General features: G+C 49.6%; 2 protein-coding genes across 2 annotated transcripts in view; one reads left to right on the top strand and one right to left on the bottom strand.

Annotated features, from left to right (window-relative positions):
• The window catches only part of Col4a1 (collagen type IV alpha 1 chain), a 148839-nt gene extending 145046 nt beyond the window's left edge, over positions 1-3793 (bottom strand). Inside the window, exon 1 of the mRNA XM_008855193.3 lies at positions 3561-3793. Coding sequence (XP_008853415.1) covers positions 3561-3644 — 84 coding nt within the window. The 5' untranslated portion in view covers positions 3645-3793. The remainder of the gene's footprint in view (positions 1-3560) is intronic.
• A 172-nt stretch (positions 3794-3965) lies between these two features.
• Positions 3966-14312, top strand: part of Col4a2 (collagen type IV alpha 2 chain) — a 172819-nt gene continuing 162472 nt past the window's right edge. The window contains exons 1-3 of the mRNA XM_008855192.3: positions 3966-4140; positions 4452-4535; positions 4653-4707. Of these exons, the coding sequence (XP_008853414.1) occupies positions 4492-4535; positions 4653-4707 (99 nt within the window). The 5' untranslated portion in view covers positions 3966-4140; positions 4452-4491. The remainder of the gene's footprint in view (positions 4141-4451; positions 4536-4652; positions 4708-14312) is intronic.

Here is a 14312-nt window from a genome sequence, read left to right as displayed (position 1 = left end):
ATATATATATATATATATATATATGTGTGTGTGTGTGTGTGTGTAGATATATAAATACATATATCTATATATGTATATATGTGTATATGTGTGTATATGTATATGTATATATCGCCCATATCTCCCACACACTTCCTCCCAGAAGTTTCCCCTGGCACCCCAAAAATGGATTAAGTTCTCCTCTTCTCCTCTATGCCCTTGGGTTCCCTTGGTTATGGCACTCCGTCTGTCTGCTTCTTAGTATTTCACCTGTCTGTGGCCTTCCTCTAGCAAAGACTGCATGTCATTCCTTGGGGCCTACTGTGTGGCCAGCACCCCACTGGTATTCTGATTGCACATGTAAAAAAGAGGGTACATGTTCAGGGTGTAGTGACACACACACCTTTAATCCCAGCATTCAGGAGGCAGAGGCAGGTGAATCTTTTGAGGCCAGCCTGGTCTACATAGTGAGTTCCAGGCCAGCCAGAGCTACAGAGAGACCCTATATCCGAAAAAAAAAAAAAAAAAAAAAAAGGAAGGGGCAGGACTGGTAGAGAAAATTGAGGAATGGGGTTTAAAAAGTATCTCAATCACCTGCCCCAGAACAATGCCCCCTTGTCCCAGAACACACTCAAGATCAATGCCTCAGAGGGAACCCAGTCAGGCACACACATGGTTAATGCACAGAACTTCCTCTGGCTGGTTCAAAGATGCTTGCCCTTCCCTGCTCCATTCCTTTTAAAAAGAGCAAGAGGATATGGGGGCCCTTCCTCACCAGCATCTACCCAACGTGCCCTGTTGGGGCTACTAGGAAACCAGCCTTCTTCTCTAAGTCACAGCTTAAGGAGAACTGCCTATTCTGGCATGGGAATGAAATCTCCCTTCATTTGAGCTTTTGGACCTTCAGTCCCTAGAGAATTGACTAATGGTCAGGAGATGGCAAGAATTGCTGGGCAGGCATGGCCAAAGTTAGGGGAAAGTTCACATTTCTGACCCTGAAAAATAATTTAAGATGCATCCATATAGAATGCTTGCCTAGCATGTTAGAAGCCCTGGCTCTGTCCCCAGTACCACTAGAAAAGGGGAGGGGTCATAGATCCCACTGAAGGAACAGTTAGAAGGCAGTTATCACCGAAGACTGGGACAGAGGTATTGGTAACCCTAACACTCGGGGCACATCCTTGTCCCTAACCTGCACCCTTTCTTTACTTTTCTGAGAGAGGACTAGGGAAGGTATAGTTTCAGCTCAAGATAAAAATCAGTTGTTTGGAAAATGCACCCACTGGTAAAGGTACAGTATAATCACAGCAGATGTGCCCAAATGGAAATTAATCAGCAATTCACATAGTTGGAGAAAAAAACAAAAATGCTGGCATAGGGTAGGAGCTGCCTGGATTCAGCAGTGCAGAAACAAGTGATTCAGACAATCCAAGAAGCACAGCTGACTCTGAGGTAGGCTCAGGCAGACTGGTAGCATCTCACCAGCCAAACTGTTATGTTTGGAGTATATTTGGTTTGGATAAATATGATGGAAGTTATTTCAACACCGTGGTTTAATATCTGATCTGGGAAGATGAGCAAAAATCTTATTGATGGTGTGAAACGGTAACATCAGTTTTTTAAATTATGATGTTATTCTTGTAACCTAAAAGTCATATGCATGTTAATCATTTTTCTTTCTAATTCAGACAAACACAGTACAGTAGTAATGTCTTAGGGTATCCAGAGGCCAGATTTCTTAAGAAGCTTTATGACAACTTGAGGAACAGAGCAGAGTGAGTGGACAGGAATGTAACTGGCCTTTGGAGAATAATTAATGGGAAGTAAAACAATCTCAAACCTCAATATTAGTGTGATTTTTTTTCAGGTAAGACTAGGAGTTTGTGTAAGTCTCACCTTAGTCTTAGGTGTCTGAAAAGTTAGAGCTTACAGCTAACTTTGCTAACACAATCACTCAGAAAATCTGAATGCAAAATTCCTTCATATATTCTAAGAGACCCTCTCTGAGTTGCCTTGCCAGCAGGCCTAACCTTGTCTCCTCAGAAGTGCTAACTTTTTTCGTCAATATTTAAACCAGTATTTCCCATGCCAGGGATTGAACCCAGGGCATGCACATGATAAGGCAAGCAGTTTATCACTGAACTACATCCCTAATGCTCTTTTTACTTTTCATTTTGAGGCAGGGTCTTAAGTTGCCCAAACTGGCCTTGAACTCACACTGATTCCCAAGCTGGTCTAGAACTTGAGATCTTCTTGACTCAGCCCCCAAGTAGCTGGAATAACAGGCCTGTGCCAGCAGGCCCAGCCCAGCAAGCCTGCTCTTTTCAAAGTATTTTGTCACCATTAGAAAGGGTATTTAAACAACTAGCTGTAGTGAAGGGAGAGACTGGGGCCTCAGAGGGACACTGCTGATGTAATCATTTCGTCCTTACAATACCCAATGAAAAGGCTGCCGCCAGGGAGGCAAACTCAATTATGAGTACATTTGACCAGTTTATTCTAGTATAAAACAGTTAATAATTTATAGACAGTAAGATGATTATCTCTCTTGCAGAAGTGAAATTTCAAAAGGGAAAAATGAGTGCAGGATTAAGAAGCAATTTTAAAAAGTGAGAAATGTGACAAGCAGCAAAAAAAAATCATTTTTAGAGGAGAAAAAAGTAAACGGTGCTTAGAGGCCACACCTTGTGACTCCTGGGCCTACAGGGCTGTCACTCCAGCAGCCGGGGTAGTCTCTAGAGGGAAGGCCGGCAGAAAGGAACAGCAGCCTGGCCAAGCAGCTTCTCGGAGCTGGAAGCCTGGCTCTTGCAAACAAATCTCCCAGAGTCCTCTGGCCAAACATAGCACCAGAGGAAACGAAAACAACAATAACAAAAAAAACAATTTGCGCAGGGAACAATGCGATGGAGTTTCGCTTTGGTTTCACACTCAAGCATTGATGTGATTGTAATTTTAGACACTCACTCATAAAAGGCGAGTGTGGAGGCAGAGGCTTTTAAAGCTGGATGCATAGATGAGCCGGCTACTGCTCTCCAGCGTGCGGTAGGCTACACAAAAGTCGTGGGAAACGAAGATACAGATGTTTCCAGGCAAATGGCCCAGAGCCGTTCTGCCTCAACCATCACAGTCTCCAAACAACCAGATACATATCCAAGCGATTCCCGTGTACATGTGTGGGGGGCTCTGAACTGCGTGGAGTGCGCGCGTCCACCCCTCCTGCCCCGACCCACTCGCGTGCCCGGCTGCTAAGCGCCTCCACGATGAGGGTTCAAATCTCGCTGGACCCTGGGCACCCTCACCCTGTCATAGTGCGAGCAAAGCCTCGGTCCTTCCCTGAGGCAGGGAGGACTCTCCTAAGTCTCCCATACCCAGCCCATAACAAAGGAGGTTCCGTAATGGGTGCGTGATGGCAGCTCACAGGGACCAACAGCCGAGACCCGCCCGAAGAGTGCACCTGGCCGTAGCCCCCGCGACCGCCGAGGGACAGGCGGGCTGACGACGCCGGGCACCGGACAAAGAGGCCTCGCGGGGCGACCGGGGGCGCAGGGCGGGAGGCCGAGGAGCTGAGCCCGGGGACTCACCTTCGCAGCGGCCCGGCTGCGCTCCTCGTGGAGCAGAAGGGCTGTGAGCAGCAGCAGGAGCCAGACGCTGAGCCGGGGCCCCATGGTGGCGCGCCCTAGGCGGCGGGGGATGAAGGGGGACGGCGGGGAACAGCGGCCCGGCTCGCCGGGGCCGCGGCGGGCAGCTTAAGTCTCGGAGGGCCGGGGTGTGAGCCCTGCACACCGTCCCGGGTGCGGCGGCTCTGAGACGAGACCTGAGCGCGCGGCCCGAGGAGCTCCCCAATTTGTTGGCGCTGCCCCCTCCCCTCGGCAGTGCGCGGGCGGCGTCTCCAAGGGGAGGACCCTGCGGCGCTGGTAAGAGGCGGAGGGAGCGCGCAGCTCCGGACTTGGTGTCGCTGTGAGCCGGGACGCCAGGGCTCTGCGCTCTGCACCCTGCGGCTCCCGCGCGCCGATTCCCCGCGTCCCTGCGCTCGCCAACCGGGGTGGAGAACCGCCAAGGGAAACCAGGGCCGGGAGGCCGGCGCCGGGAGAACGGATCTAGGCGGGCTCTTCTGCAGGGGCCCATGCGCGCCGGCGGCAGCTTCTGACGCGGGACCCTGAGGTGAGAGCGACCCCCCCGGAGGTGCGGAGACCCAGGCCCTAGGACTCGGACTTGGGGTGCTGGGGCAGCCAGGGACAGCAGGCTCTTCTGGTTCGGAGTGGGAAGGAGATGGGGAAACCCGGGGATTGCGCTACTTGGGCTGAGCAGCTCCAGCCAGGGCCTACGGAAAAGGGGCCCCCTTTTCCATCTCCTGATGGGATGAGCCTCTGGTCACTCCACAAGGAAGCCGGGGACCGCACCGCAAAGTCGGAGAACTGCGGCGAGGATGCTGTTTGTCACCCTCGCTTACCCGCTTTGTCTCTGACCTCCAGGCTTGAAGGGGACTGAGCTGAGAGCTGAGCGACCCGGAGCATGGCCAGTGAACGGTGCGCGGCGTCCGGCCCTGCCCTGCGAGGGTAAGCCACCTTCTGCCTAGTCCCCTGGGCGCAGGGGGCCTTGCATGCACCTTTCAGGAGCTGACAAGTCGGGCCCGCACCTTCACGTGGCTCTCCCTCCTTCCCTCTCCCGTGCAGGTGGCTGCTGCTGGGGGCCGTGACAGTGGGGTTCCTCGCTCAGAGCGTCTCGGCGGTAAGTCCCCCTTGGGCTTCACGCCTACCTGGGGATTGGAACTCTGGCGGGGTGTCTGGGAAGGCAGGCACTCAGAGGCCACCTGAGTTTGTGTGTGTTTGCGCGTGTGTGTGCGCGGGCGCGTGTGTTCGCCAGCCGCGCATCTCTTGCCCTGCTGGCGTCGGCTCTCTCACAGGAGCTAATAATTAAAACGTAGCCTCCGGCACCGTTTGCTGCCAAGCTTCTGCCTTAGCAGCTAGGGAGGAGGAATGTCAGTCACTAGGCCCAGAGGCCCTAGGATGAAGAGGGTGGGGAACGAAGAGTTTTCTAAAACTCTGCTACTGTCGGGACACTGCTTTAGGGCGGAGAGTGTTGCTAGCTTAAAAGCAAAGCTAGGGTTGGAAGGGGCGGGGCGAGGAAACTGAGACAACCTCCAGATTTAAACTTTTGGAGGAACAATGGAAAAGAAACTGCGTTTCTCCCCAATCTTGGCCAGGCCCAGAAGAGCCATCCACTGTCCTGAGAGAGAGAGTAGCCAGCCAGGCACCTGGCATTTTCTGCCTTTTCACTACACCCCACAGCCTCCTGCTCTTTCTCTGGCCAAGGTTGGCCTCACAGCCTTTGAACTTGAGTGATTGCTATGGGGGATTCCACACATGTTAAAATGTAGCCACAGTCTTTATAGAGCTCTGTGTAGCGTGTTGGGGGGGCAGTGTTGAAAGGAGGCTTGAAAATTAAGGGCATTGACCAAGTGTCCAGTCCACCCGTTTACCTGTCTGGTGGAATGCCTGGCTGTGGGCACCTGACCACTCCACCTGTGTAGAGCCAGCACACACTGTGGGAACGGGGTCTGCTCAGGTTTCCTTCACCCCCACCTCACCTAGCTGAAACCCACAGGGATTCTTTGGTTGACACTGAGTGGGAATTGCTCCTGCTCTGCTCGGGCCCAGGGCTCAGAGTGGGAAGAAGGGGAGGCTGTGGCCAAAGTCTTAAAAGCTTGAATCTGTCTCCTTCCTGTACACAGTTGTGACTTAAGATGAGGCAGCCTAGATTTTTGAACTGACCCAATTACCTGTGGCTCTTCATGCATGACTCCCACTTGGTCCTCCAGATCAGTAGACCACAGTGCATACTCAAACTAAAGGTTCCTAGAAAGTAGCAAGCAGTGGCTGGCTCCCACACTCCTGGCCCCAGAACCAAATACATATATGAATATCTTCATTCCTGAGAATGAGGACCTCACTGAGGGTCATTGTAAAAATCCCTGAAAGCCTCTTTTGGAGAGGCATTATACACAGCTCTGCCCTCATGACCTCAAGCCTCAGTTTCCACAATTCACAGCAGGGAATATCAGCTTGTCACAGAGGCCAAGTGCCCTGGACATACAATACAGCTCCATGCCTCCAAATCCTCTCCCAGGCTGCAAATTCACCCCAAAATCTTTAACCCTCTGACTTGGTTAGGACCAAAGCATGTACTGCTCAGCAAAACCAAACTGCCTGGAAAGACCTGGTAAAAATTCAGACCCCTGTCCCCCGCTCAGGCCTTCTGGCAAGACTTTCTGAGGTTACTACCTGGAACTCTGCACTTCCACACCATGGAAAAACTTGCGAACCCTGAGCTGTACTGTTGAGCTGAGAGGCAACAGCTGAGGTCATGTGCCAATTTATTTCATTCTCTGGGCTTTAGATTCTAAATCTACAAATACAGTATGTAGGCAAATACCATGGTTGCTTTGTCACAGCTGTGTGAATGTGTACCTCTGGAAAAATACGCAATTAGTTATGTTCAACAATGCATCCATCAAAGAGGGGTTTCTCCTTGACCACTAACTTTCCCAACTAGTACCTGTGAGATAATTCCTCTATCCTGTGCTGTGTTCATTCAGTTCTTACTGGAGACCGGCCCTACACCCTTCCCTCTTTGTCTGCCTGACTAGGAATCCTATTTCTTTGTCTTTGGTATCAGAAATCTTCTTAGGGTGGGTCAGTTCTGTAAATAGGACCACCAGTGATATCTTGTGGAGTTTTGTGCAGAAATAGCTAAGCATAGATAGTGAAAAGATCAGGTAATTATTTAATGAGTGCTTCTTGTGTACCAATTTGTGCATATTAGTACATCAAAGCCTCCTGGGAAAATACACCTGGGGCAGGTAACTTTTAGTAGCCCCATTTTACAGGTGAGAAAAAAAGAGACCCAAAATATAAATAACATGCCTGAGGTGTCCCTCTTGTTAGTGACTAAAGGGGGGGGTGGGAGCCAGGGACCCTGACACTATACCCATCCTCCTGGATTCCTAGGCCAGCAGGGAGGGTGCTTCTAAATTTTTTCTTTGGGTCCCTCACATGGGATTTCTCCTCGTCTTGACCTTGGGGTAACAGTAAAGGTCACATTGATTCCTAGGAAGGGAAGAGTCTTCCTCTGCTACTCTGGAGGCCAGGAGCACAAAGAAAGGGAAAGAAGGAAACAGGACACACGCCGCCATCACCACCCACAGCTCAGGACCCAGTGTGAACCCAGGTGCTCTGCCTGTGCAGTTAGGGTCACTCACTGTCATCTACATAGCCATTTCTGAAGGACTCCAAACTTAAATGCAAGAGTTGGGGAGACTAGTTCACATGCAATTGCCCATCCTGAGAGGGAGGCTGAGAGGCAGAGGGGCACCATTACCAGATGCCTCCATGGCAGGCTGCCTGGGTACCACTGTCAACTGGACAAGTGGCTATAGCCTACTACAGGCATTCATCTCTGAATCACAGAGACTTGGGGAATAGGGTTCACCTCACAGGGCTGTGAAAGGAGCAGACAGGTCCAGAGAGTCAGGAGGACTTTACGTTCCCACTTCCCTGGAGCTCTGCTTGGCACAAAACCTGGACCCCTAAGACAGGGAAGTCACCGTGGGATCTCTGTTGATAGAACAGAACTGAAAGCATTTCCAGCCCTCTGGATTCTTGGTAGTCATTCTCTCTGGGTCACTCTGATGGTTTGGCCACAGTGCATAATAGCAGATTCATCCTCAGCATCTCATCCTTAGAGGTGGGTAGGAAATGTGAGCAGGAAATCAAAAACAGGAAAACAGGCTCCAGCCCTGTGCAGGGAATATATTTAGAACCAGAAAGGGGGAAAGTTTAAAATTCAAGGACAAAATTCTAGAGCAGAAAAAAAAAATATTTTTCTGGTAGAATAAAAATCAAAGGGCTGTAATTGAGCATCTGAGAAAGAAGGAAAATGGGTGTTCAGCTTAATTTGGGGAGCTCTGCAGTGAGATGCTATTTTTCAATTAAGTGATGATGTAATAAGATGCTACTGGAAACTTGCAGCTTGGGGCTTCAGCTCTTTGCTCTGTAGGAGTTTCTGTGACCAGGGAATTTTAGAGAAAGCTCTGTAGTTGGCATCTCGCTTTCTATTGCTGATACTATTGGCTGGTGCTCACTGCAAAGGTGACAGGTGGCATTGGGCACCAGCCTGGGCTGCTTTGCCTTGTGAACCAAGCAGTTGTTGCCACCTTAGCTGCACAGTGGCCTCAGTGGTCTCTGCTAAGCTATCAGTTGGCTGCTTAAGCTCAGGGCGAGTGGGGGCTGCTGCGAGAAGGTGGCTGCAAAGCCTCGTGTTGCTGCGTTGGTTCCTGCACTGCCCTTGCTTGACCCACTCAAGCCAGGCTAGGCAGAACCGGGCTGTGGCCCATGCTGTGCACCTCTGCCAGGCCCTGCAGTACATTGCAGCCCTGAGGGTGAGCTGATACCCACTAGGAATGCCTGGGCTCACTACCTTGCAACCTAACATGAACATGAACCTGAGGCCTTTGCTATTATGGTGTTGAGAAACTTCTGGAACCCAGTAAAGAAATGGTGAACATTAAAGTGAGAAAAGACAGGTTATTGTATGGTTACCTGGGCCTTTCTTCTCTGGTGGCCAGTCCCTGCAACTAACAACAATGTCTCAGGACTGTGACTTTTGAGCTCATTGATTTTCCCAGGGAACAATGATTGTGTGTGCATGTGTGTGTGTGTGTGTGTGTGTGTGTGTGTGTGTGTGTGTCTGTGTGTCTGTGTGTGTGTGTGGCTTGTTTACATGATCCATGAAAGAGGCAGGTGGTGTCTCATCTTAGATTCTGGGTTTCTCCAGTCCTGTGGGTGTGGTCAGAGGGTGAATTTCAAAGGAAGGTAAAGAGTCAGGGCCCTGAATCTGAAGTGGAGCAGGCTAGTCTCCGTATCCCTGCCTCCTGGTTAGATTCCAATCTTCAGACCTGCTTGCTAAGGCATGGTCTCTTGCTCAGCATGAGGCTGCTTTTGAAGCCATGAGCTTTCCTGCAAATTCCACCCTCTAAATGCAGTATGCCACCCAGGTATGGATCCTGAAACAGAAAACCCACCTTAGTGGAAAACCTGGCAAAAGTCTAATAGAGTCTATAGTGAATGTGCTAGTGTTAATCTCTTAATTTTGATAAACATGTAAATGTTCTGAATGGTGTTAACACCTTGTCTTGTTAAAGATAGTGACCTGTACTATCTTTGCAACTTTTCTGCCAGCATCAACTATTTAAGAATCATGGAAACTCTTAAGAGTCTTGAAGAGACAGATTCTCCTGTTATGTACTAAGCAGAGGAAAACACTGTGCTGCTTCTTCCTTCGGTAAAAGTCTCTCTGCTGACTAAGAAATATGGCAGAGGTGGCCCTATGCCTTAAAGTGATTTGTCCCCTGGTCTGGGTGGAGGTCTGCTCTCCCAGGAGACCCTGCAGGGGTGATGAAGTAGAATACACATAGCTTTTGCTCCTTGTCACCTGTCCTGAGATTCTCCCATGATCAGTGTCCTTTGTGTGTAATGATTGACTGATCACTGCCTCCCCAAGGAGCTGGAGGATGGGGTCTCGTGGCTAGAGGACATAGGCAGGTTTAGAGGATTAGGAATTTCCACCCCACCCCCACCCTCTGAGAGAGGCGCCTGGAAACTAAGGGATCAACAAAGACCAAGAAATTCATCCCATCATGCAGAGAAAGTGAAGCGCCCATGAAATCGTGCAAGGTTGGCTTGGGAGCTTTCCCACAGTGGCATGGGTGGAAGTTTCTGGAGCCTGGTGCACCCATAGAGGAGCCTCTGTGCTGCCCCATATGTCATCTGTTACCCTGAGTTCCATGAACCATTCTAGCTAAGTAATAGACCCAGAGAGGGGGCACAAGAACACTGTACAGTCAGTGGATCAGAAGCAGAGGAGAGACCCCCTCAGACTTGTGCCTGGCATCTGAAGTTAGGCAGTTTAGACACTGAGCCATCAGCCTACTCTCTCTCTCTCCTGTGGACAGTGTCAGGATAGAAGGGGAGGACGCCAGTTGGTGATCACTGCAGAGTTGATGGTTTGCTTGACTTATGGGGGACACACACATACATCTGGATCACAGCAGCTTTCTGTATTGATTAGGAGAGGAGAGGAGTAAGAAATAGCTATTTGTCTCCTAGGAGCAAAAAGGGGAGAAAAAAATGACCACACTGTTGTTTCTTGGGCTGGAGTAGAATGATGGAGTTACATGTTCCTGCTGCTTCTTGGAGGACAGAAAGCCTCAGCACAGGGTAGCCAATCACTGCTCAGCCTCTGTCAGGCCAGTGTCCTCCATGTTGTGAACAAGGGAGCACTACATATCCCCATCCCACATAAGATAAGACTGAGGAAGCAGTAGTATACCCAGGACACCCTGTGTCCACCCCACTCCCCCACCCCACACAGAGATCTCTGCAAGGCACAAGCCTCTGTGTGGTACTTGCAGTCAGCAGTCTGCCTCAGATAGCCACTGGGGAAAGGGACCAAGAACTCAGGTGGCCTATAGCCAGTGATTTGACCTGACACATCTGCCTGTGACCTGCCTGTCACCACTTTGCTGCTGAAACTAGCAGCAGGGACAACACAGCCCATGTGCCACCCTGGAGATCTACCCTGCACTCCTGTATGTGCTTGATCTCAGCCTCAGGTCCAAGGACACTGTGTGCTCTTCCTGTCAGATCTCACTCATAGCAGAGACCAGGAATGTCCCACTCAGAAACAGGACCTAATGAAGAATCTAATTCTAGTCCCCTCTCCAATGGCAGGGTTTCAAACCATTGTTAGAGACCCCAAATTTTAGAGCTTCATTCATAAACCCCACAAAACTGGGGGGGAGGTGACTCAGCCTATAATCCAGCACTTGGGAAACTAACACAGGAGGATTGAAAGTTTGAGGCCAGCCTGGGCTATATAGCAAGACCCCATCTTGAAAATCAAACCCCAGAAGGTAGAGGTTATGAGGAGGAGGGAAGGAGGATGTGAGGCACATCACATACCTGGATGAAAATGGCCTTGTGTAGCCCTGTAGACATTAAACATTGCTCTTTCCTGAGGCCAGGTGTGGTGGCACGTGCCTTTAAGCCCAGCACTTGGGAGGCAGAGGCAGGTGGATCTCTGGGAGTTCAAGGCCAGCCTGGTCTACCTAGTGAGTTCCAGACCAGCTGGGGCTACAGGGAGACCCTGTCTCAAAAAGACCAAAAAAAAAAAAAACCATTGCTTTTCCCTCATCATCCACTTTCCTGCTCAGATACACTGTCTTCAACTCCAGTTGCTGTGACCACATGGGCACTGACTAGAGTTCTGTGCTCCAGAGCCTGAAACCTAGTGAGACCTCCAGAAGTGGTAGTTACATAACAAGTGAAGGTGAACAGTTGGCAGTATTCAAACACATCATTTGGGTGAGGAATGTACTCAGAAAAATTAGTAAAAGGCTGCACAAAAAAAAAAAAAATGTGTTTTTCTCACCACTTTTTTTTTTTTCCAAATTAAATGTTACCCACATTGGATGATGCAGCTGTGGGTGGTGGGCATATGCCCATGGAGATTTGCATTTTTTCCTAGGGATTGTTTCAACCCCACCCATTAAATTCCTATTTTGCTGCTTCTGCCCAGTTTGGTGATCTCCCATATGGGAATTAGAGAAGAATTTCTGTTTTGAATTGTGGAATCATTATCCAGTGTCTGTTAAAACTTACAGAGCAAGAGGTTTCTTTCTATGCTGAGCCTGACTGTGGGGTGACGGCCCTGTGAGATCAAGGAAGGGGCTTCTGGCTGCACATGGTCCCAAGCACATGCCCCAAGGTTCTGGCTGGTCCCCAGGGTATAGTCATTTCAAATGGGCCTCCCAGCTGTAGTCTCTTCCTCCCCAGTCTGTACACACACACACACACACACACACACACACACACACACACACACACCATGACATTGGCCCCCGGGGAGAAAGAGAAAGGTACCCTGGCAGAGTCCTGGTGAGATTCTCCAGAACCCAACAGAGAACCCAAAGGTGTCCTTAGCACCTTGGAGCCATAAGTCACTAGTGCGTCCCACGAGAATCAGTTTGGTTGTCCCAAGAGAGAAGCACAGCTGTGTCACTATGTTGATTAGCAAGTGCTGAAGGAGGGGCAAACAGGCAGAGCAGGCAGGGCAGCCCACAGTATCTGTAGGAACTAAGCTGGGTGTGAACCCAGAGCTGGTTGGTTTTAAGCCCTGTTCCCCTCACCAGAGTGATGAGTCCCCATGAACATCCTGGCAGATGGCCATCCACAAACACGAGCAGTCTTTCCACTCAGTTTCTTTCCTTGGTATCTCAAAGCTGATATTGTAAGGGTCTTTTTCCTCCTTAGTTAGTTTATTCCTGGGTGTTTTGCCTTTTTTGAAGGGTCTGAGAAGCATGTTCCTCACACATACATACACACATACACACACACACACACACACACACACTCCGAATTCTTTCTTGGTGAGTCATTGTTGGTATGTAGTAAAGCTACTGGCTTTTGACCATTGATGAATCCCACTGCTGCTTTGCCGAAACTGTGTATGAGGTGTGAGAGTCTTCTGGCGGAGTCTTTAGGGTCTTTCCTTGCTGACTTTGTTTTTTTCTATATGGTTAATTTCTCATCCATTTGGTGGAAATTCCTCTCTAGATTCTGGGTTGGATCTCTTTATTTGTTTGCTTGATCATCTCGTACCAGAAGGCTTTTGAAATGTTCATCTGGAACTTTACTCACTCCAGGATCTCTGAATTCAGTAGTTGAGCCATGATCTTGGAGGAGTTGTGTTGCCTCTTTCACATTTCTTGCGCTTCCGTGCTGTGATTCGCACATCTGTTGGTTTGGGGGGAGAGAGAGAGAGAGAGAGAGAGAGAGAGAGAGAGAGAGAGAGAGAGAGTTGGGGGGGTTCTTCTTACTGAGCAGCCTACTCTTGAAGGCTCAGTGCCCAATACCACTCAGCAAGGTGGATGCAAGCTGTTGTTGCACCAATATCATCAAACCATATAAGTATAGGAATGCTTTTAAAATTTCTATATGCACTTCCTTTCCAGCCTGAGCCTGTCTCTTGGACCTGTACCCTTCAGCCTGTCCCTATACCCTTCAGCCTTCTTTTCTGCAACTGCCTCAATAAGGATGGTTTCAGGTGCCAAATTGAGGCTCCCCAACCTCTGAATGTCCCCTGACCTCAGACCCCAGGCTAGCTCAGTTTTGAACAATAAATCCTTTCTCGAGGCACCACTGCTGCCTCCTGAGTCATGTATACTTGGGATGGGGTTTCTCTCCTCCATCAACTGGTCCACCAGAGAGTTATTGCCTCACCCAAACCCACAACTAGATTTGAGGTTTGTGGACGCTGTGTGTTTATCCTGAGGGTAGGACTCCTGACTTGCCTTCTGGAAGCATCTTCTTTCCCCACCCCGAGCCTGGGACTTGTACTGCTGAGGCTGTGTTCGGCTTGCTCCTCTGGGACACGTGCCTTTTCTCTGCCTTTGGCTTGCTTCATGGATTTACTTCCAAAGCTCTTCCTCTGCTTCACTCTTAGGATGAAGCTCAATTTTTTTTCTCTTACTGCCCCTATCTCCTTCACCTGCTCACACAGAGGTAGACTCCAGTTCACCATCTTAACCCAGAAATCTATGGTAAGGTGAGGATTCTTGTGCACTTCTTCATGCCCAGAGCTATATCTTCATGGCTCCTGGCAGCTCACTGCTGTGTGACCAGAGCCTTAGCCAATACAGGAGATCACTCTGCTGCCACTCACATGGCAGGAGCTGACTAGACACATCTTCCCAATGCCTCTGGATAGCTATTTTTATTTCCTTTAAAGTTGAAAAATGTCAGCAAAGGGAAAGAATTGTTTTCATTAAACTTAAGGTGTAACTAAATTATTTCCACAACAAATGAAAAGGTTTAGAATCAAAGAACAATGTATTCGTCTCCCCAGGAATTGCCTCCTCCCCTTCTTTCTTACTTCAACATCATGAGTAGCAAGTCATAACCGGGATACACTCCTTTCCTGTCTGCACACCATCTTCCCCTACCAGTTCCCACCAGAGCTGAGTGCCCCACCCCCACCCCCAGGAGGACCTCATCTCTGGCAGGATTTCCTCAGACTGCCATCTTACTGCCTGACCTCCTCCTTCCCCCAACACAAAGAATACTGAGGCGAAGGTCTGGCTCATTCTGGGTTCCCTGATAGCACATAGAGCCCTCAAACTTGGTTTGAGTGTGCTTACCAACATGAAGATGCTAGAGGACAGGGAGCAAGCGTATTTCTAGTCATTGCTGGTACAGGGTGTCTCCAGCCCTGGCAAT

The sequence above is a fragment of the Nannospalax galili genome, unplaced genomic scaffold (assembly GCF_000622305.1).
Source record: "Nannospalax galili isolate Female #2095 unplaced genomic scaffold, S.galili_v1.0 scaffold267, whole genome shotgun sequence".
NCBI lineage: Eukaryota > Metazoa > Chordata > Mammalia > Rodentia > Spalacidae > Nannospalax > Nannospalax galili.
This window is presented reverse-complemented; position numbering and strand designations above follow the sequence as displayed.